The sequence below is a fragment of the Gavialis gangeticus genome, unplaced genomic scaffold, assembly GCF_001723915.1.
Source record: "Gavialis gangeticus isolate Ggan-Ray unplaced genomic scaffold, GavGan_comp1, whole genome shotgun sequence".
NCBI lineage: Eukaryota > Metazoa > Chordata > Crocodylia > Gavialidae > Gavialis > Gavialis gangeticus.
The window spans coordinates 26,912,086-26,937,220 of record NW_017728997.1 but is presented as its reverse complement, the minus strand read 5'-3'; the positions used below and the strand labels follow the sequence as shown (position 1 = coordinate 26,937,220).

The 25,135-nt window shown below is 41.0% G+C and overlaps 1 protein-coding gene across 3 annotated transcripts in view; it reads right to left on the bottom strand.

Annotated features, from left to right (window-relative positions):
* FAM208A (family with sequence similarity 208 member A) overlaps positions 1 to 25,135 on the bottom strand; it is a 45,591-nt gene that overhangs the window by 14,880 nt on the left and 5,576 nt on the right. For 2 of the 3 annotated variants that reach the window (XM_019504998.1, XM_019505000.1), the window contains exons 4-15: positions 24,997 to 25,088; positions 24,483 to 24,641; positions 22,218 to 22,345; positions 18,541 to 18,572; positions 16,138 to 16,243; positions 15,596 to 15,699; positions 15,406 to 15,509; positions 15,094 to 15,166; positions 14,920 to 14,994; positions 13,423 to 14,139; positions 9,267 to 9,712; positions 5,180 to 5,324 (exon numbers count right to left, since the gene is read on the bottom strand). In XM_019504998.1, coding sequence (XP_019360543.1) covers positions 5,180 to 5,324; positions 9,267 to 9,712; positions 13,423 to 14,139; positions 14,920 to 14,994; positions 15,094 to 15,166; positions 15,406 to 15,509; positions 15,596 to 15,699; positions 16,138 to 16,243; positions 18,541 to 18,572; positions 22,218 to 22,345; positions 24,483 to 24,641; positions 24,997 to 25,088 — 2,181 coding nt within the window. Of the gene's footprint in view, positions 1 to 3,231; positions 3,289 to 5,179; positions 5,325 to 9,266; positions 9,713 to 13,422; positions 14,140 to 14,919; positions 14,995 to 15,093; positions 15,167 to 15,405; positions 15,510 to 15,595; positions 15,700 to 16,137; positions 16,244 to 18,540; positions 18,573 to 22,217; positions 22,346 to 24,482; positions 24,642 to 24,996; positions 25,089 to 25,135 lie in introns of all 3 variants that reach the window. The other variant, XM_019504999.1, reaches the window with a different exon arrangement.

Here is a 25,135-nt window from a genome sequence, read left to right as displayed (position 1 = left end):
AAAAAAAAAAAAAAAAAAAAAAAAAAGTCAGCATGCACAACTCACAATCCTGAAGTTTTAACCATTTTAATTTAGTGCAAGGCAGTGGTTTTCAACTTTTGGTCAGCGTACCCACAGCGGCCAATGGAGAAGCAAGGAGTCCCCTGGTGGCCGGCTGATGAGTGGGGGGGAAGAGGGTAGCGGATCAATAAGTAGGGGAGGGGAGGGGCAGGGTCTTCCACACAGCCAGTGGCAGCAAAACTGGAAGTGCCAGCAGCGCATGTCAGCATGGTGCCGCAAGCAGAGCAAAGTGATAGCAGCCCCACCCCCCCACACTGCTGGTGCATACCCCCTGGTGCTTTCCCAAGTACCCCTGGTGTAAGGTATAGGATTATGTGGAAAAGGCGTTAAGTTCTTAGTTACTTATTTCACTCTTTTCAAAAAGGTTGTCACAAAACAACACTTTAAGAAAAGTGCTTATTCCATGAACCCAAGAAATATGGACATTTATACACATACATTTGCCTGCTCCAATACACCATAGATTTGGCACGTTGGAGCAGATTAGATTAAATCAAGTCTGCTCCACACACAAGCTGACATGCCTAGCACTGCACCACGTGCATTTGCATAAACAGCAAAATGCACATCAGCACTGAGAAAATTCCGACAGTGCGCTTTTGAACTAAGACACCTTCGATGTGTTTAGCTCAAAAGTACGCCATCACCACTTTTTCAGCGCTGACACGCATTTCACCATTTATACAAATGTATGTGCTGCAGCAGTGGGCACTTTTAAAAGCACCCGCTGCTGTGGTGCAAGCATGTGTACAAATGCCCTATGGTAGTATAATCTCTCTCTACACCAATGATTCTCAACCAGGGTGCCATGAGGTCCTTTTAAGGGTGCTGTACAATATTAGCACTGTTAGGTATGCAAGCATCTACACCTGCTTCACATGATGAACCCAAAAATTTATAATAAGAATCCATAGTGTCACAAACATTCTGAATTACTGTGGACTTCCAGAATCTTTGCAATAGAAACTGTTCTATTGTTTTTCCATAATAATATATACATGATAGCTAAGAGCTGGCATTTTTAAAGGGGTGCCTTCAGTCTAAACTGGTTGAAAAACCACTGTTATACACTTACAAGGTACTTAAAACCAACAATAGTATCTTTAAGGATTTATTACTCATTCCATTTTCACAATGAGAAATCTATCCCAATCAGTTAACATCCTTGAAAACTCAGTCTTTTCTTCAATAGCCCTCTATCCTGTTCAGTCTCCAGTACATATTATATAGCAAAATTGTGATATCCAGACAATGAAATTAGATTATCCTGACAAATACAATGCTCAAAATTCATTGACAGCAGCCATTTTAGGATCTATTTAGAAGTATTTTTAGAGAATTATCAATGCACTTATTTAAAACCACCCACTGCATCCTTTGCCATTCATCTTCAATAGGTTATTTTAGACAAGCAAAACAACTTTGCAGACAACAAAAAACCCAGCAGTTTAATGAAATCACCTTTTTTCCCCCTAAAACTGTTGGGAGATATCGATATTGATATATCTATATCAATATAGGTATAAAACTCCCAACAATTATTTACCAGTTTCTTTTACACAACAAAACCCATCATTACTTGGAAAAAGGTTTACCAACAATACCAAAAACAATACAGGGATCAAACAAAAAGGTATGCTTTGGGGTCAGAATTTCAACCACAAAGCACAACCAAATGCTAATAAAATGAAGGTAAAACAGCCATGTTATTTAACCAAAGTCATCTCAAGGTGGCATCTTTCATATATCCACACCTCTGGGTCACAAGTCCCCATGAGAACCCAAGTACATGAGGCACGAGCAAAAAGGAAGTCAATGTATAGAGTGTGCAAACAATCAAATCCCAACAGTAACAAGATCAGATTTTTTTTTAAACCCAAAAAAGTGAGTGAGTATCTGAAAAATAGAAAGTTAGATCATTTTTTTAAAAGAGAAAAAACAAAGCTTCTGGCCTTGATGGTTTAGAACAAGATTCTGTAATTTTTTTTCACAGATGTCACTAGATATACAAGAGGAAGAGTTAAAGTGATGGTCCAGGAAATATATGAGGGGCAAGGATTTGCGTGTGATACCTTTTATTGGCCAACTACATGGCTGGGATGGACTTACGCAAATTCTGAATGCCTGCATCTCAAAGCTTGTTGATCCCCATGTCTATCCTTAACCATGCTGTTGGTCCAATAAAAAATGATCACCAACAGAAAGAATATTTTTTAACAAGTTTATTTTCAAAGTAGTATGTGCCAATGGAAAACCCCCTAGAATGTTTAATGTCTAATAACGCAGGATGAATGGCATCAAAAGTCATCACTTTTAGAAGTACGATCTACCAGCTCCATCTCCTTCATGTGGAAGATGCAAGACAAAAACAAACAATGTAACTGGACTAAATTTCAAAAGTCAAAGACCAGCCCAAAATTCAAGTTGATTTAGACAAACAAAAGCAGCTGCCAGCTAAAACTGAAATCCAGATTTATTACTGCAGAAGATGGATTATGCAGTAATGACGACATGAACAATCACCCAAAACTTGGCTACATAAGTTACACAACTGAAATCAGGGAAAATTTGCATAATATGTTTTCCCCTCTCCCAGGCATGTGCAAAAGCATCAAGTTCTAAGATGCAAAGAATTTTCTTCTTTAAAAATGTACTTCTTTTCAGTGCCACGATACAGAAGACTATAATGTTAAAATTTATCTGAAACCAAGATTCACTAATTTTCTTCACTGAAATTGAGGAAAGGAGAAGAATAAACTGCCTTCTTTGGGGTCCATACTTTCCTTCCACAGCTGCCACTCCACCACAGATAAAACATACACAAACCATCAGATGCTATCTTTTATTACATAACAGGCACAAAAGCCTGTTGTAAGCAATGCTCATTAAAAGGTCTTAAATCCCTAAAGGGAATATTGAAAGCCTCCTTAAAGCCATTATTCAGGATGTAGGGTTGATATAATCAAGTCAGTGACAAAAGTCCAAAGTTTTAACTTTCCTATAATGTTGTCTGTTTGCTTCAGGAAATTAAAAAATTCTATTCACTAAATGGCAGGTAACTGATCCAAGCCCTCAAGTTTCCTGATAAAAATTCAATACCAGATGAGAATGCAAGCTTCTTTTCAGCAGTTTGGGAAGCAGTGGCATAGACAAGAAAGCCATCCTTCTCACCTGTTTGGTTATCTCCATGTTTTCCCAGCTGATCCTCTTGAACTCTTCCTGACCCTCCTGAGGGAGAGCAGCAGTTAGCATTTATAGAGTTTCTCAGGTATTTATATAGCACCTTTCAAATTATCACTCTGTTAGAGAATTAAATCAACATGTAAATATAGTAAGTTCTAACTTAAGTTAGGCCCTAGAAAGTTTATAAAACAGTGATGCCTACTAATTGAAAGCCACCACCTCTTAATATCTTTTTTTTTTTATTATTCTTCAAGGAGACCCTCTCAGAATTCCGGGTTCAGATAAAAAGTTCACATGCTGTTGTAGCCAAGTAGGTAATTGTTCAATGTTTTTATAGCCAATTGAAATCCTCATTCAATCTTCTACATCCAGTTTGAGCTGCCTAATCATGCTTTGTCATTGCTATTTTCACAATTGTGTTTTCATCTGTCAGCACAAATAGCATCTGTTTCATTCGATAACAGAAGACATACCTTTTTGTCCACCAAGATATTTTACAGGTCTCCATTTTTCTATTTGGCAAAGTACCAAATGAATATTGGTGCTTAAATCCTCTAGGGCTTAAACTGACTAAGGTTATATCCCTAACTATCCTTCAAAAGCTTATGAAGTTTATAGAAGTTAAAAAATCCCAAGCGACTGGGTAGTGGAACGGTTTGACAATGCCCTTTAGCAAAACCAATCCAACTCCGTCTACCGGCAACTCCAGAAATCTTCGATAAGCCAGAAGCAATAGATTGCACTTGCATGGTATGGCAGTTAACACACTCTACTTAGTCTACTCAAGAGAGGCCTGAGCGCACAGCTTTTGAAGCAACTGTAACTCCTGATGTGACTTTTTCCACCCCACCTTCTGCACCCTTCAAATCATTGCTCTTAAGTTTATCTGGGACCTCATATTGGTGACTCATCAAGAGAAGAACAAGAACGTCCCTTAAAAAAGGGTTCTCTGAAAATGTTTTCATTCTTAGGATTGAAGATGAACAGTTTGAAGCACTTAGATTTCATAGACATTAGGGGCTGGAAGGGACCTCGCAAAAATCAGAGTCCAGCCCCTGTGCCATAGGCAGGAAGTCTGCTGGGGTCAAATGATCCCAGCAAGATATGCATCCAAACATCTTCTGAATGAGTCCAGAGTAGGTGCTTGCACCACCTCTGGGGGGAAGTCCATTCCAGACCCTGGACACTCGGACTATAAAGAAGTTTTTCCTTAAGTCCAGTCTAAAAATCGGTGTTCCAGAAGTTTGAGGCCATTACAAGTTTGTGGTGTGTTATCCCTTGGGGAGCCCTGGTGAACAACTGTTCTCCCAGATCCTGATGGACCCCCCCTTATATACTTATAGGCTGCCACCAAGTCCCCCCTGAGCCTTCTCTTCTCCAGACTTCTGAACAGTCCTATGGCCCTCAACCTCTCCTCGTAACTCTTGCACTTCTGGTACGATAACTTGGATTTTGTGAAAAAGGACTCTTCTTCCAATAAGATGACTGGTTCCAGTAACAACTATGCAGTCACAACTGTATCTACCTACCTGCTTAGTCTCACAGCTAGAACTAATGAGGTAATGGTAACAAGTGCCATTTTAAGCAAGGCCTATCTTGCAAGATTCTTATTTAAGCAATCCAAAGGATTTGAAGGCCATATATACACACAAATGAAGCCAAACGTATAAATTTGTCAAACCCAATGAAGGTTAAAAACTGTTATAGATAAGCAAGCTCAAATTAATAGGTTACATGGGTATAAACAACAGACTCTGATCTCTATAAAGTGTTATAATTCAGCCTGTATCTGTAGTAATCAAATACCAGAAGACAGCTAAATAGTGTTGGTATACATATACAGTGACCCAAAGTAGGATCTATGAAAGATGCAGACCTTCAGATAATTATTCTTTTAACATTTTGGGGCAGCATAAACACTAGTGGTGCATCTTACCTGTAATTGGAATCAGTTTCCAGTGTATTCCAGGCTCTCCCACATTATTTGAGTTGGAATGTTGCCTGCGATAAACATGTTCAATGGGTGTGCTTGGGCATGGACTGTAATCGTCAAAGCTACTAACGCTTCCAGTACTTGGCTCCTATAAAACAGTAACATTCTCAGTTCAAGACTAATGCATATTGTTAAATACAACAGCCAAGTCCACTGACCTCTGTCACCTCAACAGGAAAATATGCAATTTCACCAACCTAGTGGACTTTTTGCTTTCAGTTTGGTCAAAACTGAGTACAATTATTTTTGCCTTTCATCTAACCACCTAGCAAAGTTGCTGAAAGTACAAAAGTTGCCTTATATGGTGTAACCTCAAATCTCGCATGCTCAGGACCGAGCACCTGCTGGAAATGTGAAAATTCTGTTTTTTAAAACCAGAGCAGAAGCCAGCTGCAGAGTGGCGTGGGGGGAGCCCGTCCCAGAGCACTGGCCACACACACAGCAGGGTGGTGGATGGCGGTAGCAGCTGCTGTGTGCATGTTTCTCCCTCTGAATCCGGGAAGGGGTAGGGGGGACGACCAGCAGCCGGTCCCAGAGCAGTGGCTGCATGCAGAGTGGCAGCCTCCGCATCCAGGGGAGTAGAGGAGGAAGCTTAAAAAGTGTCAGATTTTCAAGAATTTTGGATTTTTGAGGTTATACTGTAGTTATTTCAGTGGCCATTTGAAGCACATGTCAGATTCTGTCTCCCTCCCCCATTCTTCCTTCAAGGTATCCAGTTCTCCAGAAAGCAGATTGTTTGGGATTTAACTCCAAAAAGTTGTCCACTAGAGACAAGCATGCCTTTTACTACTTAGATGCAGCCACAGACAGCTGCCTGGTTAAGGAAAAGGATAAAAACCAGTTTGAATTCCAACCATGGGCAATTGGTGCCACCCAAGTTGGGGAGCATGTGCCCCCCACCCCCACCAGTGGCCAATCTTGCTGATGGCAGGGGGGGAAGTGTCGTCCCTTATGACCAACTGGGAAACACAACTGGCGCTCCCAGAAGCACCAACGGTACTTCACCTGGCACCCCCACTCCCCGTCCCGTGCTTGGAACCAGTGCTCCTGCCTGCCCCCCCTGCCCATTGCCTAAGCAGGGAGCGCTATCTGTCAGGGGGTGCATCAGTGCTCTCAGGGAGTGCACGTGCACCACTATGCACCCCTTGCGCATTGCCACTGATCCCAACTAGGTTTTCAGATTGTCAGAAGTTCTTACGGAACTCACGTATTAGTATAACCAAAACTCCTTTTTCTGCTTAGGGGACTCCAACTACTGAGAAACTAGGGTTTGCCTAAGAGTGTCCAACTACTCAAACCACAGAAGCATTTAATCAGTGGAACCAGCCAGCAGAGATTACTGAAGTAAGGATACTAAACACCAAAAGCTATGCTGAAAGGTTGTTCCAACATTCACAAATTATCATAGAAAACATGTATGGAATATGTACAGAATTCCCTCTACCAAAAATTCATACTATGAAAACTCTAAAAGTGAGCCTTTTTAAGAGTCCACCATTGGCCTGCCCACACTGAAATTAGTGCAAACTCACTGAATAACGTTGCCCCTTACTGAAATTGGTTGGATCTCAGGCCAATGTTGTGCAGTGTGGGAAATATCATCCCAAATGCCTAAAAGACACGGAAAATCTTCCGCTATCCATACTTCCTCAATGCAAACTTGAATCTGGCTAGCAATGGCAAAAGTAGACTTTCAGATTTCTGAAGTTCAGAATACAGGACAAGCAAGGAGCCCGAGACCTGACTTCCTTACCTTTGCAAAGGCCCTCCAGGTCCTTACCATCATTTATAACATCAAGCTCTTTTTCTTCATCAAAAAGGCAAGAAACCCAAGAGTACATTTTAATCTAAACAGGGCAGAAAGATGGGAACTCAAAGACAACTACCATTTTATAAAATCAGAAAAGGAAAACTGGTTGAGCTAGTAGCTCTGCTTTTCAATCTTTGCTCAGAGCTCAAGGTAAGCATACAGAACCTACAGAGCAATGGAACACACAGTTTCCAGGGAAGAAATGACGACAAAGTTTTGCCAGAGTCTGTTCTATTATAAACAAAACGAGTTATTTCAAGGGGTGAGAAGCATCTGAGTACCTCTCAATTTGCCTCCTTATAGCAAATACTACTGAAAGTAGTTCTCTCAGCCAGCATGTTGAGATACCTTCAGTTAAGCATAAGTGAAGAAATTCTAGACTTTGAAATAAATAAAATTTTGACTTTCCACTTCTTGCATTTTGTCCATCCAGAGGTGGAGGCTGCCGAGTTTAGACTGTCCACTGCTCCACTGATTTTATTTTTGTTGTTTTGAAAGTCTAGTATTGGGAGGGATCTGAACAGGAAACTGACTGGAGGCTGACCAAAGGAACAGCCTCTGAATAAATGACAAAAGAACAAGCCTGTTAGGAATAGGGTTAAGTGCCCACAGCCTCTGAGAATCTGGGTCCACATTTAGAATATACTGTTCTGAGTTGGAGAAGAGACTGGAGAACACTAAAGCCACTGTTGTTGGGAAGGAACCACAGTAAGTACAAGAATGTCTGCCCAAGAAGTATGCTGGGCTGCCACCAAACCCTAAATAAACAAATACAATGGAGATTCCTTTAGCTTGTCATAGGTTAAAGGCCAATTACAATCTGGGACCAGCAAGGAGTGATGGGGACTCTTAGTTTCTTTGCTGTGCTTGCAACTAAAGCAACCCTCAGCATCTTACAGGATCCAGTTAACTCCCCAGGAGGACTATGAACATTTGACCTCTGTGGATTTCTCCACCTCTAAGAATTGGTCCAGGCAGAAAAAGGGACATGCTAAGCCCATTATATTTCCCTTACCATGACTGTGTCCATATCAAAAAAACACTGCAGATCAGGGGCAAGCAATTATTTTGGCTGGAAGACCACTTTAGCAATTTTGGCGAGCTGTTGTGGGCCAGAGTGGGGAGGGGTGCTGACTCAGACTAGCATAAGGGGAAGGAGGAGCAGGATCACAGGACCGTGATAGCATGGGCCCAGGACCCAGTGTAAAAGCCACAATCTGCTCCCCGCACGTCCCAGGTACTGGTTCTGTGGACAGGGACATGTGGGGAGTGGATCAGAGCTCTGCCTTAAGCCCTGGCTCCACACTGTCACCAACCTGCAATCCTGGCCCCATCCCATCTGCCCAGCCAAGCATGCCCTGCCTGAAAGGGTCTCAGGCTAGTCTCCATGGAGATCCTGCCTGTCCGCTCCATCCAGAGTCCTTGATGGTGGGTGTAGGGTGGACAGGTAGGGGTGCCCAAGCAGGCGGGGCCAGGCCCAGCAGTACAGAGACACTAGTGGCAGCAGCCAGAGGAGCCACCACTGCAGGGGCTGCCAGGAAGCAGTCTGGCTGCTGCACTGCCCCTGCCCTGCCACGCACCTGATGGCAGAACTGCATGTACCACTGCCAGGGCAGCCCCACCCTGCTGTGCCTAGGCTAGGGAGACTTGCCACAGGCTGAACAGAATCCCTTGGCAGGCCAGATCCAGCCCACAGGCTGTATTTTGCCCAGCCCTGCTGTAGTCTCCACACAGAAACTAACTGAAAAAGACTAAATAAAAAGTGTTTGATTTCTGCAAGAGCTAGAAAAAAATTGTTTTTTTGTGATGGCTATTTACTAACAGGATTTAAAAAGGTCCCTAAACAAATCAGCTACTTGGCAACTAGGTTACGAGCAAAGTGTTTTAAAATGTTGGAAGTCCCAGCAGGAAGACAGCTCGTTGAAAAGCTTGGCCCAGAGAGAGAGTTGTATTTCTCATCTCTGAGGTTCTCCCAGTTAACTTCCCAAAGAAGTGGCAGGTCTAAATAACCATGAACACATCTTAAAAAGAAACTAGTATATAGAATCCTGACTTTTTGGTGTTGTTCACAGCAAACAGAACAGCTCTAAGGTATGAAAAAACTAATGATTTATGTATTGAAGGCTTCGATATCCTGATGAGACTATAATCACGAGTTCCTATAATTAATAGGTACTACATCCACAATTGGTACCTAATAATACTGAAAGTTTCACTTACTTTTAAACGTAGCGTGTGTTCGCTGGCTACTTCATTAGTAGAAAGCCTTAGGTCAACATCAATAGGATAAGATAAACATGTTGCATCAGTTTCTAACATTCCTGGGCTCTGTGGGTCCTTGAAGTTTATGTTTTCAGCTTGTGCACTAGTAGGAAGTGCATGTTGTTCTTCTTTATCGTGTGCTAGAACCGATTCATATTCATGTTTTTGCCTTAAATCCTCTTCTGCTTCATCAGCGTTCAGTCCTAGAGCTTGGTTTACAGACCGTGCCAACGATGAATCCAAGTGTCCTGCACTAGCTAGTGTTTCTAAAAGTAGTTTAATTAGGCCATGTGTGTCAGTTACAGCAGGGTCCAATAAATCTTGCTGTCTCAAATCAGTATCATGTCCACCAAGGCCAGTAATTATTGAGGAAACAGACTGTGGTGATTCTGAGGTTTTCCCCCCTTTAGGAAATGGGAAAATGGCAGGAGAATAAAAGAAAAGAAAAGGTCACATAAATCAAACCCTAAAAAGGAAGAAAAAGCTATACTTTCCCAGTCAGCCAGGCCCATTCCCACAGTTCACATGCAGAAATTTTTAACCAACATGAGTTCCTTGGAAGTTACAATGATAGGGTAGGTAGCAGGTCCCGAGAGCTGAAGGACTTCCCCCAGACTTTATAAACAGTATTTCAGAGGCACAATGCTATTTTGTATTTGCTGACAACCAAAAATAAGCAAACAAATATTTGTGAATGTAGTAATAGCATCATGGGTGTTTTTAAACTATTAACGTCTTTATTTTCTGATGTTAAAATTGGCTGCACTACATAATTTATGTTTTATAGCAATCTTGTTAGTATAAGCATTTATTTACTGGCAAGTAAAGAATAGTTCAAGCACAATGTTTGTTTCCTCCAACCTATTATTATTGCTTTAAAAACACACAAGTAGATTGTGCCTGGGCTAGGCTAACAATTTGTGACAACCATTTGATTATTTCATATAGAAATACAGTTCTACAAACCAAAGAAAAGAAAAAGGGATGGGAGGGAAGGGGAAAACACCAAACAGTTGTGCGGATTAATTCCATTAATTCCCTGCACAGGCCTGCACCGTAAAACCACGGTTATTAGTTTACTCTTCTTTTAAAAGCTGTAAACCATAAATGTGAGAACTACTGAAATACCTTTAGCTAGTCTACTCAGGCTCCACTTGCAAATGCTTTCTTCAGTTCATAAATTAGTGCAGGTGTAGGTAAACTAGAGACATTTACTTTTCTACATAGATCACTTTTCTTCAGTGTTTACCAGCTACAAAACTAACATGTAGAAAAACTACAATTTTAACTTTATTTAAAACAAATCTTACAAAACAAGGAGCTCATGGGCCTAAACAAAGCATGAAAAATGCAACCTAAAAAGAATTTTTCAGAAGGCACCAGAACAGCAGTATTTAGTCAAAGGATTCCCCTAAAATAATCTGTCTTCAAACTTTAGTTTGAGATTATTTTATCTTTACTTTACCATATATTATATTTTACATCAATCACAATTTTAAGACAGGATCCTCCACTGCACCCAAAAAACCATGAACTGTATTGCAAGGGACTAACACTGTCACATAAAAATGTCAAAAAGCCTCGCTGAAGTGTAAGAGCTATACAGTAGGCCTGTGCTAGTATTTGCTTCATATTTTGGGCAATTCAGGGAACAGCAATTCGATTTGGTGATTCAAATCACTGTCCCAAATCAATTTTGCAGAACCTGCTTTGGAGATTGGGCTGCCACTGAATTAGACAGGCCCCATTGCCCACCTGCTCTCCTAGCCCTGGCAATGGCTGCCTCGCCCGGCCCCAGCATTCCTACTTATTAAAACAACCCCCATACTCACTGGCTTCTGCCAGGCCGGGGGGCAACTCCTGCTGGCCACTGTAGCAGTGGGTAAATGCAGGTTTTGGGTTTTGTTTTAAAGCGCCAGGATACTGGGGTTAGGTGAAGCAGCCAGTGGCAGGGCTGGGAGATCTGGCAGAGGTCAGGGGGTGCTCAGAGGGTCTGGGGGAGCAGGCAGGGGATGGGGCCTGGGATGGGTCCCCCCATGGTCCCTTCCCACCTTCTCCAGCCCCCCTACTTACTGGCACAGAGTCTGGGTCCAGCTCCCTGCGGCAGTGAGCAGGGACTGCCCGAATCAATTCGGACCTTTTTATTGGTCACCTGATTCAATTTGGATTCAGAGATTTAGCTGCTGAAACAGGACAAATCTCCTCCAAATTGCACCAGCAACTGAAGCTTTGCACAGCCCTACTATACAGATGCTGGGCAAGCCAGATCAAACTGACTAGTCTCCTCTTCTGGGCATGTGCTGCGCTCGGTGCAGGGGCACACTGAGCTGAAAGTAAAGTGCTGTTTTAGTTTTTCCATGTCTGTAAGCATCCCCTAATAGTAATCTCACTCCATGAAGATAGCTCCCCTTTCAATGCACCCCACTGGTCATCTCCACTATGGCAAGTTCCCAGACTCTTACCGTTCCCATACTGATCCCCATTGTTTTCATGCTAACAATTTTCCTCCTAGCATTATTTCAAATGTTTTCCTGAAGTTCAGATAAAGAAGCACATTTCACTTACCTAGAAAATTAGTTTATCAGGTTATTCTAACACAACTTATCTTTAATAAACCCAAATTACATTTGACCTAGTTTTCCATCATTTTCTCTCTTTCAAAATCTACTTTAAAGTTCTTAGGTGCTATTAATGGGTTCAAAGTGATCCAGGTCACTTCCCTCCTACACATTTCTAAAGATGGGTATTATTTTTGTTAGTTTCCAGTCTCACTATACTGCTCCTGGATTTGAAAGATTTACCATCAGACTTACTAAAAAGGTGAAAGAAAAGTTGCATTAAAAAAAGCTGCAGTAGAGTGCCCTATGGTCATTTTATTTTACCTGGTTACAGGAATGCAAAATCAATAAAAACAAAAAAACCAAAGAGTGAGTGAGTGAGTGAGTGTGTCTTCACTTGTCCCTGCCTGATCCTTGTGCCTGTGTGATGAGGTTAAAGGTTTCCCCCACCCCAAGCCATGAACACCATGTTTCCCCAGAGGCTGGGGGTAGGGGGGCACAGCGAGCTCCTGCAGGCAGTGGCAGTGCTGTCAGCAGCCACTGATGAGCTCCCACAGGCAGCTGTGGCAGCAATGATGAGCTCCCACAGGCAGTGGCAGCAAGCACTGACTGGCAGTCAGCAACCACCCACAGACATTGCCAGCAGTGGCCAGCAGCAACTGGGGACTGCTCTCAGATGCAGCCAGCAATGTCAGCAGCAAGAGTGGTGTGGGGGGAGGGTGGCAAGTGGCAACCACCCACAAGCACCGCCGGCAGTGTCAGTAGAACCTTTCTACAGGGGGTGCATATGCACCTGCATGCACTCCCTATGTGTCGCCAATGCCCCCAGCTGCAGCACAGAAAAGTTTATTTGCATGAAGAAAAGTTCAGCTCGGGGCACTGGAGACATGTCGGAGTGCAAGCATTGTAATAAATTGGTTTGAGACAGGGTATTGATCAATTCACAACAGTTATGGAGGGGTGCCTGGGGTTTAAAAACGTTGAGAACCTCTAGTGTATGCACATTCCATGAGTCTGATAATTATTTGCATCTATAGCATTTCTATGTTTATTCTTATAAAATATTCATTCAGCTGAACAGAACATTCAGTTGCACTAAGTGTGTTAGCCATCCAAGTTTTAAATCACATTGGGTGCACATCTAAATGTGTGCTTTACTGAGTAGACTAATTAGTTCTGCAGTAAACAATCACCATCTACAGGTGTGTCAGTATTAGGGAGCTGTAAATTAATTAACTCTGCCATAAGATAGTACCATCAAGGACAGTACGCTCTTACAGTAGAGTACTTAACTCAACCAAAACTGGCTCAGACTGTTTGCCTCCAGCAGCACCCTCATGCCCTCATTTGGATTTTTTAAACACAGAAAACCAGGATCCCTGGTTCTCAGCAATGTAGGAAGAGTCAGAACATGCCAAAGAAACACTCCCATTTATGAATCTTTCACATTAATACTCGAGTGAAGCAGAAAATTAAGTCATTCCAATACTCTTAACCACAAAATAAGCTAAATTAACTAGATAAAAACTGAATTTTACTGAAATTACAGTACTTACCTTCATACTGGCAACTATTTTCTGAAGATTCACTCATTTTTAAGTGTTTTCGCAGAGTTTCAGAATGACTTTCTAGTCTTCGTTTCAGTCCACTTTTGTTTCTAACATCTTCTGCATCAGATTCTCCACCAACATTTTTTTTCCTACACTGAATTAAGTTAATCAATTCTTTGAGTCTATCAGGATCATAGTCCCCAGGATGAGGAGGCTTTCGTTTGACTAAAACTGGTTCACTCTTAGAACCACCTTTTTTACCAGTTTTTGTGTTTGTTAAGTCAGGGTCATCTTCCGGGGCTTCATAATCTGAAACAGGACTGAACTGCTGAACTTTCTGATTTCCTTCCATCAGTTCTTTTGCTTTAGAAATAGGGAGTTGATAGGCCTCTGAACAAAAAATGTAGTTTCTCAATGAGCTATCAATATGAGATTTGTTTTTTGGACCAGAATAGAGAAACTTTCTGTCATCCAACCGTGACTCATATGGGTACAATACAAATTCCCTATATTTGCCAGAGCCACTATAGTAACGCTTCAAATATTCATTTATATACTTTTCCACAACAGTGTTGAAACTTGCAGTTGTATCTTTACGAGACTGAATGAGAGCAAAATGTAGTGACTGAATAAACTTTGTGAGTTCTGGCAAAATCTCATGATTCTCCTGCAACACTGGTGTAGCTGAACTTTTCTGGGCTGCAAATGGAATATTTTTGGGGGCTGTGAAGGAAAGAGAGAATCCACAATTAAAACAAAAGTTACGTATGAAAAATACTTAATGATTTACAGCTGTTAACTAGTAAGCGTTTCTTGTATTGAAGAAACTGAAACTGTGCATAATACTTATGTTATGACTTCGGAGACATTATCCAAGCCAGGACTCTATCACTCTTCTGTCCTACACCCCTAATTTTCACTTCTGAAAGACATCAGATGAGAGTCTGATATGTTCAATTTACAACTCCTTTATAACACTTGCCACAGAAGAAATCCATTTTATATGTTACACTCTTGTCTCCATTCTATTTATTCTGCATTCCTCATTTTGACAACTGAGGTTGTCAAGATAAAGCCCTAATCTAAAAAGTTCCAGAAAGGCTCAGAGAATTAAGGAAGCACAAATGCATTCAAAGCATCTGGTGTATGTATAATTTAGTTTCCACCCCATCTTTTTAATCCTGCAAATCCTCTCAGCATATCTTCAACCAATCTCTTCATTAGAAAAGCCTTTTAATATGTGATTAGTAATTCTTGGTTTAGTATGCTATATTCCTTAGATAAGTTCCTAAATTAGAAAGAGAAGTTGTAACAAACAGTAAAAATAAATTATTTTCTAAATGCTAGCCCTACCATTCAAATATCCATGTCAAGCAGTGTTCTTTCCTGCTCATGGCATGAGTTACGGTAATCCTGACCCAAACTAAGGTAACAGGAAATTAACACCTTGCTACACTGAGACTGTCTAAATCAGAGAAGGTACTAAAAAATGAATGAACTTACTTGAACTCACTACACCTCTAGGTTCCTGAAACAGAAACAATGCATGTAGAATACGGGACCTGGCAGTTTGGTGCTCTAGCAAGAAGAGAAATAGAATTAGGCAATGCAATAAGAGAGAGAAGCCCATAAAATTTCTGAAGCCCAAAGCCTAGTATTTTTTTAAAAATTACCTACCATATGGGGATGTCATTTGCCAAGGAGAAAGAAGGAAAAGATATCCTCTGTCCCCAAGAGGTTTAACAAGAACCTGTATTTTCAAACAACAAGGGTATTACAGTTTGAAATAAGCAGTAAAAATTAAGAGATTAAGATTGCAAAAAACTGTGCTCTTAATAGATAAGAAGCGACAATGCATCACAGGCACTGAAACAGTCCTCTGATATTTGCATATGTGGCCAGCAACAATAAATCTGAAGATTATCTCAGTACTCAATATTAGCTAAATATACAAAAATTGAAAAAGGGAAGTCAGTATTTTCTACTCACTAATTTTTCTTTTTCTAGTTTTTGAAGTAAGCCTTCCAAGTTACTTCCAGACCTTGATTTTTCCACAACTTCATACAGGCTGCAGTACATTCCATTTTTAAACACTGACACAAGAAAAAGAAAATAAATTGTAAACCAGATTTATACCTTTTTGATTTAAATAGCCAAACACACACTATTTCAAGCTAACCTTCCTTTGTCCCTAGGTAAGTTTCCTTGTAGAACAATGCTGGTGAAACTTTTTTCTTCAGCTGATCAATGTTCATTACAGTTTCAACATTAAGCTTCTCTGGACTGGAAAAAAAGAAGGAAAGTATTGTTCTTTCTACCTCACAGCCCAATCTCATTGTCACAAAATTGAAGGCTTTTAAGCACACTTATTTAAAAAAAAATTCCTAGAAGTGTTATGGGAAAAAAACAACTTTGCTATCATATTATATACATATATGAATACACACACACACACACACACACACACACAAATAAATATATTTATTTATTTATTAGAGACACTGCATTTAAAACAGATGTTTATGTTAACTGCATGTTTTCAGAGGTGCTTTAATGACTTTGGAACTTAAGTTGGTTCCTGAGTCATATAGGCACTTTAAAGTTTTGCCCACTATATTAACTTTTAACACTTGACCAAATGTATTCTGGCAAATATTCCGCTAAAGGAAGTTCTGAATGCCAGCATTTTTTCAGTGCTACTTTTGTAAATGAAACACTTACAGCTTGCATGGAAGGAAAGGACGTGTTGCTGACTTCAAAGCAGCATGACATAAAAGCTTCCCTTTATTCAAAAGCTGTCCTCTCCATAAGGTGTAGTTAGTCTTATCTAAAAAGCAAGGCAAAATAGAAAGCAACTGAAAAACTGGAAGCTAGTCTGATAAGAGAGACTCAAAAGAAAGGAGACAGAATGACTATCAATAGTTCTGGGAAGTTTCCTTCTGCTGTCACTACAAGGGTAGTAAATATTGCTGGTGCCGTCTGCCAGATCATCTAGGTAAGGCAAAGAAAGATAAAGCAACAGCAGAAGTTGGTTGTGTCCAGTTTAGATCACTGGCTTCCAGTATTACTATTATTTGTACAACTATGCCAAAAACAGCATGCACATTAGCATAAAGATTAAAAAGATAAAAGCAAAGACATGCAAACAGTGAAGTAACAAGCCCCTGTACAGAAGAAGGAGCAGAAAAGAAGAAAAAAAAAAAAAAATCGCCACTATTTAGGCAGAGGAAGTTTAGCCATTACTTACTCTGGGGATAGACATTTGGAGCTGTTTCAAAAGGGCAGCAGTTATCCACCAATAGCAATTGGAACTTAACAAGGTGAGGATGACAAATGTAGCAAAACTGCTTCATCCAGGGTTGAAGTCAGGGCAGTTTTGCTACACGGTCATCCTCAGCTTGTCCACCAGTAACAATTAGAATGTAGCAACCACTGCCCTTTTAAAACAGTTCCAAATGTGCCTGTGTCCATCCTGAGTAATGCATGGCTGAACTTTTATCTCAAGTTTTAATTTTCAAGTTCTCTGAGCTCAGGAATACATCATTGCATCAGTTCACATTCCCAAACTTTCTCTTAAAAATAAGAGAACCAGAATCCTTTGATAAGTAAGGTGCTATGTGACCTATCTTAAGAGTGTCACTCAAATGTTCACTGCAGTATTAGAATATTGTAGTTCTCAATGAGCTATTTACATATACTTTTAGGATACCAAAAACAACTCTGTGGTCAAGTAACAGGAAAACAATTTAAAAGGCCAGGTACACCAGTAAAAATGTAATGTCTAAGTGATTGGAACCCAGTTTATACCCATAACAAAACAGAAGTTTGGTACAAAGACCGGTCTAAAAACTGCAGAACATAAATCTAAGATTTGTCTGCCCAATCAAAGGACAAATGTGTGTTCTGTTCCCTACTGATCTAAACTATGCTGCTTACAGAAAACTATGCAACTTAACGATTGATTCTGCTTTGGGATTTTTGAATGTCTGTACCTAGCCTTGGAGCTGGAAATCAGGAAATACAGGAAGCCATGTTTGTTAGCGTAGCACAGGGTGTTAAAATCATCTTATCCCATGGGACAGATGAGAGGCATGGGACCAATCCACAGGCCAGATGAATGGTGCACAGCCAGCCCTATGAGCTGGATTCGGCACAGAGACCATCCTCACCCTTGCACAACATGGTACTTGCTCTGACCAGATCAGGGCACAAGTCACACACTCCAGCTGATGCAGGGCAGGCAGTGTGTGCAGTAGAGTTCCCTCACTTGCTGAAGAGGATACCACATGCACCACAGTCCGAGACTGACAAGAGTGAATACTGGATCCAGTCTGAGACTGACAAGAGTGAATACTGGATCCAGCATGAGGGACCCATGGAGTTCTCCCCCCTGCACCACCCCATCCCCCTCCCATGCTGGATCCAGCGCCTGCTCTGGCCAGTCCAGGACTGAGCTGTACGTGATACTCACTCTGGGACCCATGCTGCGGGCCAGAGCACGTACTGTGGGTTCTGGGTCTGGCATATGGGGATGCCAGACTGTCCCGTGTGGGTGCTGTGTACAGCATGGACTCCAGACTGAGGACTGCACTGTGTGGATCACTTGGAAACTCAGGGACAAACACGAGGAGCCAGATGATGTGGCTCTGTGGACCAGATTTGACACATCTGGAATAGCAGAAATGAACTTTTCAGGTCAAATGTCAAACAAGACAGCAGGATAGCTGCTTCAGATTCCACCCTTTCATCCATAGTAACCTTTTTTTAAGAAATGTCTTCATTTTTCTTGCACTTCTAACCATACAAAAGGTCTGAAATATAGTATGTTTTCCTTTATTATAATCCTCAAATACAAAATGAAACAAGAATCATTAACCGCATGGATTTAGACTGTATTCAAATCTGCTTTAACTGGTTATACCCCAATGGTATCAGAACGGTATATTTATTTGTAGCCTTGGTAATGATTTCCACTATTATGGGTCAGTCTATTTTTTATTGTATAAACAAACAGGAACCCAAAATGCATAACCAGTTAAAGTGCTGGCAAAGAGAATGGGGCAAATGGATGGAGTACCCATACAGATATTACAAAAGGAGTTTTAGAGTATAACTGATACTTACCTGCATTTCTGTCTGCATTAAAACTGTTTGATCTAACAAAATAAAACAAACAAAACAAAATTAAAAAGACAGAAGTTTCTCTCAATATGCAATGGGGGAAAAAACAGATCATATTTAGTTATGTTTTATTATGGTCAGGCTAACAGGAGAGCAATACAACAACCAGGTGAATATTATTAGCAGCACATACATTTACGGAATGGAAGGAGAAAAATTGCAATGGCAATTAGACTGATTTACCTACAGTCTTAAAAAGATCTGATCCTCCCTAGTATGGATGTTGCTCTCAGTACCTCTATGTCTGTAATTTATAAAAGCAAGCTATATAAGCACATTTTATATAGTTATAATTGCAGTCTCTCTAAGGTACTGTATCAAATTAATTGAGACCATTCTCTCTGTTCAACAGAATAAAAGCAAACTGTTATTTAGACTAGTCTAAACAAACTACTTGTACCAGCTACTTCAGGGGCAGACACATGACAGCAATTCTAACCCAGTGGGGAACTATTTTCTGTAGTAGGACTACTGCTGTACTGTAGGAGGAGAGAACAGGCATAGTGCAGAGTATATCAGTAGTAAAATATGTTAAGTCCTAGAGAAGATTGAGAGCAATAAAGCATTTGCTTTGCTGACTGACAATGCAAGTAACATGAAAGCAGCATGGGAGATGGTAATGGATAAATATCCACATATTACTGCAATAGGATATGCATCCCATGGGCTAAACTTGCTTCTTAATGACATTATGAAGTTGGACACTGCAAAAGATCTATAGAAGAGCAAAAGAAGTTATAAAACATGTCAAAGCTACTCATATTGTAGCTGCAGTCTTTGAGAAGCAGGAAGAAAAGAATGCAAAGAATAAAACAGTGACAAACTCTGTAGTAAAACTAGATGGGGTGGAGTGGCGATCTCATTTGAAAGTTTACTAAAAAACAAAGAAGCTCTTCAAGAAACAGTAATAACTGAGCATCTTAAAGTGCCCAAAAGTGTAAAGAACACTGTACTTGATGAGGATGTCTTCTGGGTTCCATTCTATCTAGCCCCTAGGGCCCCTAAAAAAATTAGAAAATTAATATTCATCTGCTCCTGGCTGCCAGTCATGCAGTCCTTGATGGCTTGCCAAAACTCAGTAAGCAGCCCTCTGCCCAAAATAAATTGCCTGCCCCTGTTCTAAAGCCAATTTCTTCAGCAATCACTGCATCTGAATCAGACAGTGCACTTTTGTCAGACATTCCTTACCAACTGGCCCAGATAGATTCTCAAAAACAACTGATTTTAAGCGTACAGAAGAAAGAAAAGTACAGAAGAAAAGTGAAAGACTTCATTAACAGACTGGAAGAATTTTGCTGCCAATCAATTCATGCTGCTGCAAGTCTCTTGGCTCCAAGACTCAAAGGCAGAAATGTTAGTGATGATAGCACTGCTATTGCATTTGACTGGATTACAAAACAAGCAACACACTTAGGATCTGATGTTGGAAAGGTACTTTCAAATGTTGCAGAATACAGAATATCTTCAGATACTTGGTCCAGGAATGCAGTTTGGCACTCTGCCAAGCATATCCCTGCTTGCAACATGGCGGCAAAGCCTTTGCACAACATAGCCTATGACTCCTTCTGCTTCTCGCCTGCTTCAGAGTCCTCCATCTTCCGCAGCACATAAAAGAAACTGGTCTGTTTGGAAATACTCACCAACAGAGAAATAAACTAACATGTGAAAGAGTAGAGAACCTTATCTCAATCTGGGCAAACTTTCAGTTTTCAGAAGTCCATAAAGACGATAAAAATATAAGAAGCAGAAGCAGCAGAAACTGCTGATAGTGACAGCTCAGAAAATGAGATTTCATTTGGCAAAATTTATATTCAATGAGTCTTGTTTTTTTTCCTCAACTCTTTTTCTAAAAAACAAGTGCTTTCTGTATCTGCTTGACACTATGGAGGAGGCTAAGTCCAGAATACATAATAAAACTTGCTGTTTTCCTATGATGTTGATGTTTACTATAATGTTTCTTCTATTTTCAACTTTAATTTTGCCTGTTTCTCATAAACTGGCAAAAACTAACAGATGCTAGGTTCTTTGCAGTTCAGCAGCTTGTAGCTCCATTTGTAACAAAAATTAAAAACATTTTAAAGAAAATTCAATTAGTAAATTTGTAATTGTCTGAATGACCTATACTTTTAAATTTAACCAAACACGATAATTTTATGAGCAGACCAAGTTATACATAATCCATTTTATGTTCTTAAAGTGGCAAAGTGAATTTAGACGTGTAATGGGTGCTAAGAAAATAAGTATTGTAGATATTTCAATTTTTCCCAAAATTCCCATTTTTTCCCCCCCATGGCTTCAAAACTTCTGGAAATTTTACATCTCTAGCCATACTGCATCCAGTGATCACTAACCAGATGGCACTGCATGTGGCACCTGCCCTGGGAGCTCTGGGACTACGCCAACTCCAGATGGTGTGGGATTTGCATTGCATGGGGCACCTGTGACCGCCACATGCGGCAAAGGTCATACACTGGCTGGAGCTGATGCTGTATGTGGTGTGCATCCTAGAGTGGGCATCATGTGCAGCACAGTCCAACACAGGCAGTCACTGTATACAGCACAGCTGCCATCCAGTGAGATTATGCTGTGTGGCACTTGTTTCAGCCACTCCAGAATTCATGTTTGAATATTCATTCATCAAGAGTCCCAGACTGGCTGGAGCAGCCACAAGACCAGGTATGCTAGGGGCGAGGTCCATGGGCTACAGCTACACCAATACAGTCTGGGGACTGACTGGCTAAGCGGCAGCTCTACAAGAAAGGACCTGGGGGTCACAGTGGACAATAAAGCTAAATATGAGCCAACAGTATGCCCTTGCTGCAAAGAAAATTAACAGCATACTGGGCTGCATTAGTAAGAGCATTGCCAGCAGATCAAAGGAAATGATTATTCCTTTATTTGGCACTGGTAAAACCGCATCTGGAGTCCTGTGTCCAGTTTTGGGCTCCCCACTGTAGAAAGGATGTGGAAAAATTGGAGAGTCCAGCAGAGGGCAATGAAAATGGTTAGGGAGCTGGGACACATCACTTCTGAGGTGATGCTGAGAGAACTGGGTGTATTTAGTCTGGCGAAGAGAAGACCGAACGGGAATTTAATAAAAGCCTTCAGCTACCTGAAGGGTGGTTACAAAGAGAATGGAGCTAGATTGTCTCAGTGGTGGCAGAACAAGGAACAATCATATCAAGTTGCAGCAAGGAACATTTAAGTTAGATGTGAGGAAAAAACTCTCACTAGGAGGGTAATAAGGCACTGGAACAGTTTTACCCAGAGAGGCTGCAGAATATGCATCCTTGGAGGTTTTAGAGACCCAGCTAGACAAAGCCTTGGCTGTTATGACATAGTTAGAAATAGTCCTGCTTTGAGACCTCCTGCTAGATGACCTCCTGAGGTGCCTTCCAAACCTACATTTTCTATTACACTATCAACTGGCCTATGGACGGGCATCACCCCACAATCACACATCATGCCCCATGTGGGTCTGATCAGCCCCAGGGGCACCACCAGGGGCCAGATGGCGGGGCTCCATATATTTGATACCCCTGACAGAGTAATGCTAAACACTTGTTAATAAATTACAAGATTCTTGCTATTTTTGTAAGTCTGCATACATCCTAACTTACCTTGATGGAGGTATAAACTTTGGTGCTTGTACCATTTCATCCTTGTATGCAAATGAAACAACAGCATATGGACATACATGTCTTGGCCTGCGCCTTATTTCATCAAAGCCATACTCATAAAAATAATACTAAAAAAAACCAAAAACAAACAACAGGTTAAAATATAAATCTGCTCTATTTATATTTTTCAGATTGACTAACAACCAGTAACATCAACTGTTTTCTGAATAAGTACAATTTGTTTTGCAGTTGTACCTCAAAACTCATGTATCCTCATGACTAATGAGCATTTATTTTTGGATTATTTAAGTGTGTTCAACTCAGGGGTTGGCAACTTCCGGCAGTCATGCCAGAGCATGCTTTGCTTAGCACACCACAGCCAGCCCAGTCTCTGGACAGGCCGCTGCTGCCAGCCATGGAGTGCAGGCTGCTTGCAGCAGATGGCAGGCAAGCTGCAAGCAGCTGCACCAGGGCCCATGGAGCTCCAGGCCAGCTCATTGCTGGCAGCGGATGCATGCATGCCTTGGGGCAGACAGTGGGGAAAGGGCTAGGGCTGTGCTGCCACAACAAAGATCAGGCCCTCAAGGCTCCACTGCCCTCCGCTTCTGGCGCATCAACATCTTACAACTGCAGGTTGCGGGTTTTTTTTTTTTGACACTCTGTTTAACCATTCAAGTATTAAAATTATGTTGAAACATTAACATTGTAACAGATCAGAAGTTAAAAGAATGTATAGGTTAATTTTACATCTAAAAAGTTGCTTGGGCAGCCTGTTAACTTGTTTACATTTAAAAAATAAATGCCAAACCTTCCTTTTCCCCATCTAAGTTATACATTATGCACACACAACACTTGCATTTAAACCAACATTAACTTTGCAGAGTAAACTATGTAGATATTAGGAATTGTTAGAAGTATGGTTGCCTGTGCATCCTTAATTCAACCACTCTATATGGTCATGACTATATCAAAATGTGAACATTGTGTAGAATGAGGCTTGCATAGAATGACATCCGTCTAATAGGACTCTTCACTTCATGTGTTTTTAAAACTAGAAGTTAGTGAAAAGGAAGCCTTTTATAGGGAGAGAAAAAACGGACTCATGATCAAGACATTTGAATGTTGCCATGGAGATGTACCTTATTTGGGGGTGAATGGTATGCAAGAAAATAAGACTACACCTTTTTTTACCTTCCATTTTGCCTTCCCAGAATGACTGATTTTTGTAATCGTGGCTGAACCCAGTCAACCTAGAGAGGGGACACTATCATCCTGGACCCTCCTTGCATGCTCCACAGCTCAAACTTTAACCGTCACAACTGCTACCAAACTAATACAAGTTTTGCTGCTCAGCCAAAATCTGCTGCCAGATTGGTTAAAGTTTGAGATGCAGAGCTTACAAAGACAGGCTGAGTGATGCAAGCTGGATAGTCCAGGTCTCAGCACCTGGGAGGAGAGCACAGCCCCTAGCAGCCATTACAGCATTCCCACACCTCTATTCTGGTGCAGAAATCAGCTTCCTCACTTAAAATGTGTTACTGGCAGACTCAAATCCAAAAAGAGGCTTTTCCCCCCCTTGCTCCTCCCATACTGAATGGAAGGGGGGAAAAAAAAACAACCTTGCCTTGGATTTGAGTAAATAAAAGGTAAGTGATTGGGTAATTTAAGATTAAGAGTTTACATTTAAAACTTCCCTACTTAAACTTTTACATTAATAATGCTTTAAGAAGGATGTGGATAACCTCGAGAGGGTCCACAGGAAGGCAACTCGTATGGTTAAGGGTTTTCAGGCTAAGCCCTATGAGGAAAGACTAAGGGACCTGGATCTCTTCAGCCTCTGTAAGAGAAGGCTGAGAGGGGATCTTGTGGCTGCCTACAAATTCATTAGTGGGGGTGCGGCAAGGAACCAGAGATGCTCTGTTCACCAGGGCGCCTCTTGGGGTAACAACAAACAAGGGTCAGAAACTGGCAGAGAACAGATTTAGGCTGGACATCAGGAAGAACTTCATCACAGTAAAGGTGGCCAGTATTTGGAATGGGCTTCCAAGGGACATGGCACTCTCCCCTACCTTGGGGGTCTTTAACAGAAGGCTGGATAGGTAGCTAGCTGGGTCATCTGACCCCAGCACTCTTTCCTGCCCCACGGTAAGGGGGTCAAACTCGGTCTGTTGAGGTCCCTTCCAACCCCAGCATCTATGAATCTAACTAGTATTCATCTTTAATGCATAATAGCATACAATATATAAAATTAAGTTATTTGCCTACCTGAGTAAGCTCATATGCTCTATATGCCAACAAGGATGTTACTTTATTCACATTCTTTGAAACATGACATTCATGCTTTGGTGTTGGATCTAATGCACTTTTAACTGTTGATTCCATTGGTTTCACACCCATATGATCATATATGCTCTTCATTTTTCCCTGTAAGGAAAAAAAAGTTAATTTGGCTTCCCCTTGCCTTTCATTAGAGTAACTAGAGCAAAATTAATAAGAGGATGCAAGGTTACCAAAACAAAGTACAAGTAGCCATTTTTTATTAGCACATTCTTCTCTTCAGCTTTCTGAACAAAAAAAAATCCTTTTGATTGTTCCCCTTAAGTTCACCTATCCAAGAGAGATGGACTTTAAATCAAAGCCTACCTGCACATATGTTTGGAAAAAAAAAAACAACTCCTACATAACTCCCCCTACCTTTTAGATTATCTTTAAATATACAAAGTAGAACAAAGAGCAGGAAATGTATTCTCCAAGTGATAAAAAATTGAGTAAAACTTACCTTTATTATTTTAAAAATAATCACATCACCAGTTGCTCCAGGTTCTAGGGGATTTGCTTGCAATAGATCCGCATACCTAGAGAGATACACACCTGATAGGGGAGGAATATAAGAGTAAGGGATTGAAGTTTGTGAACAT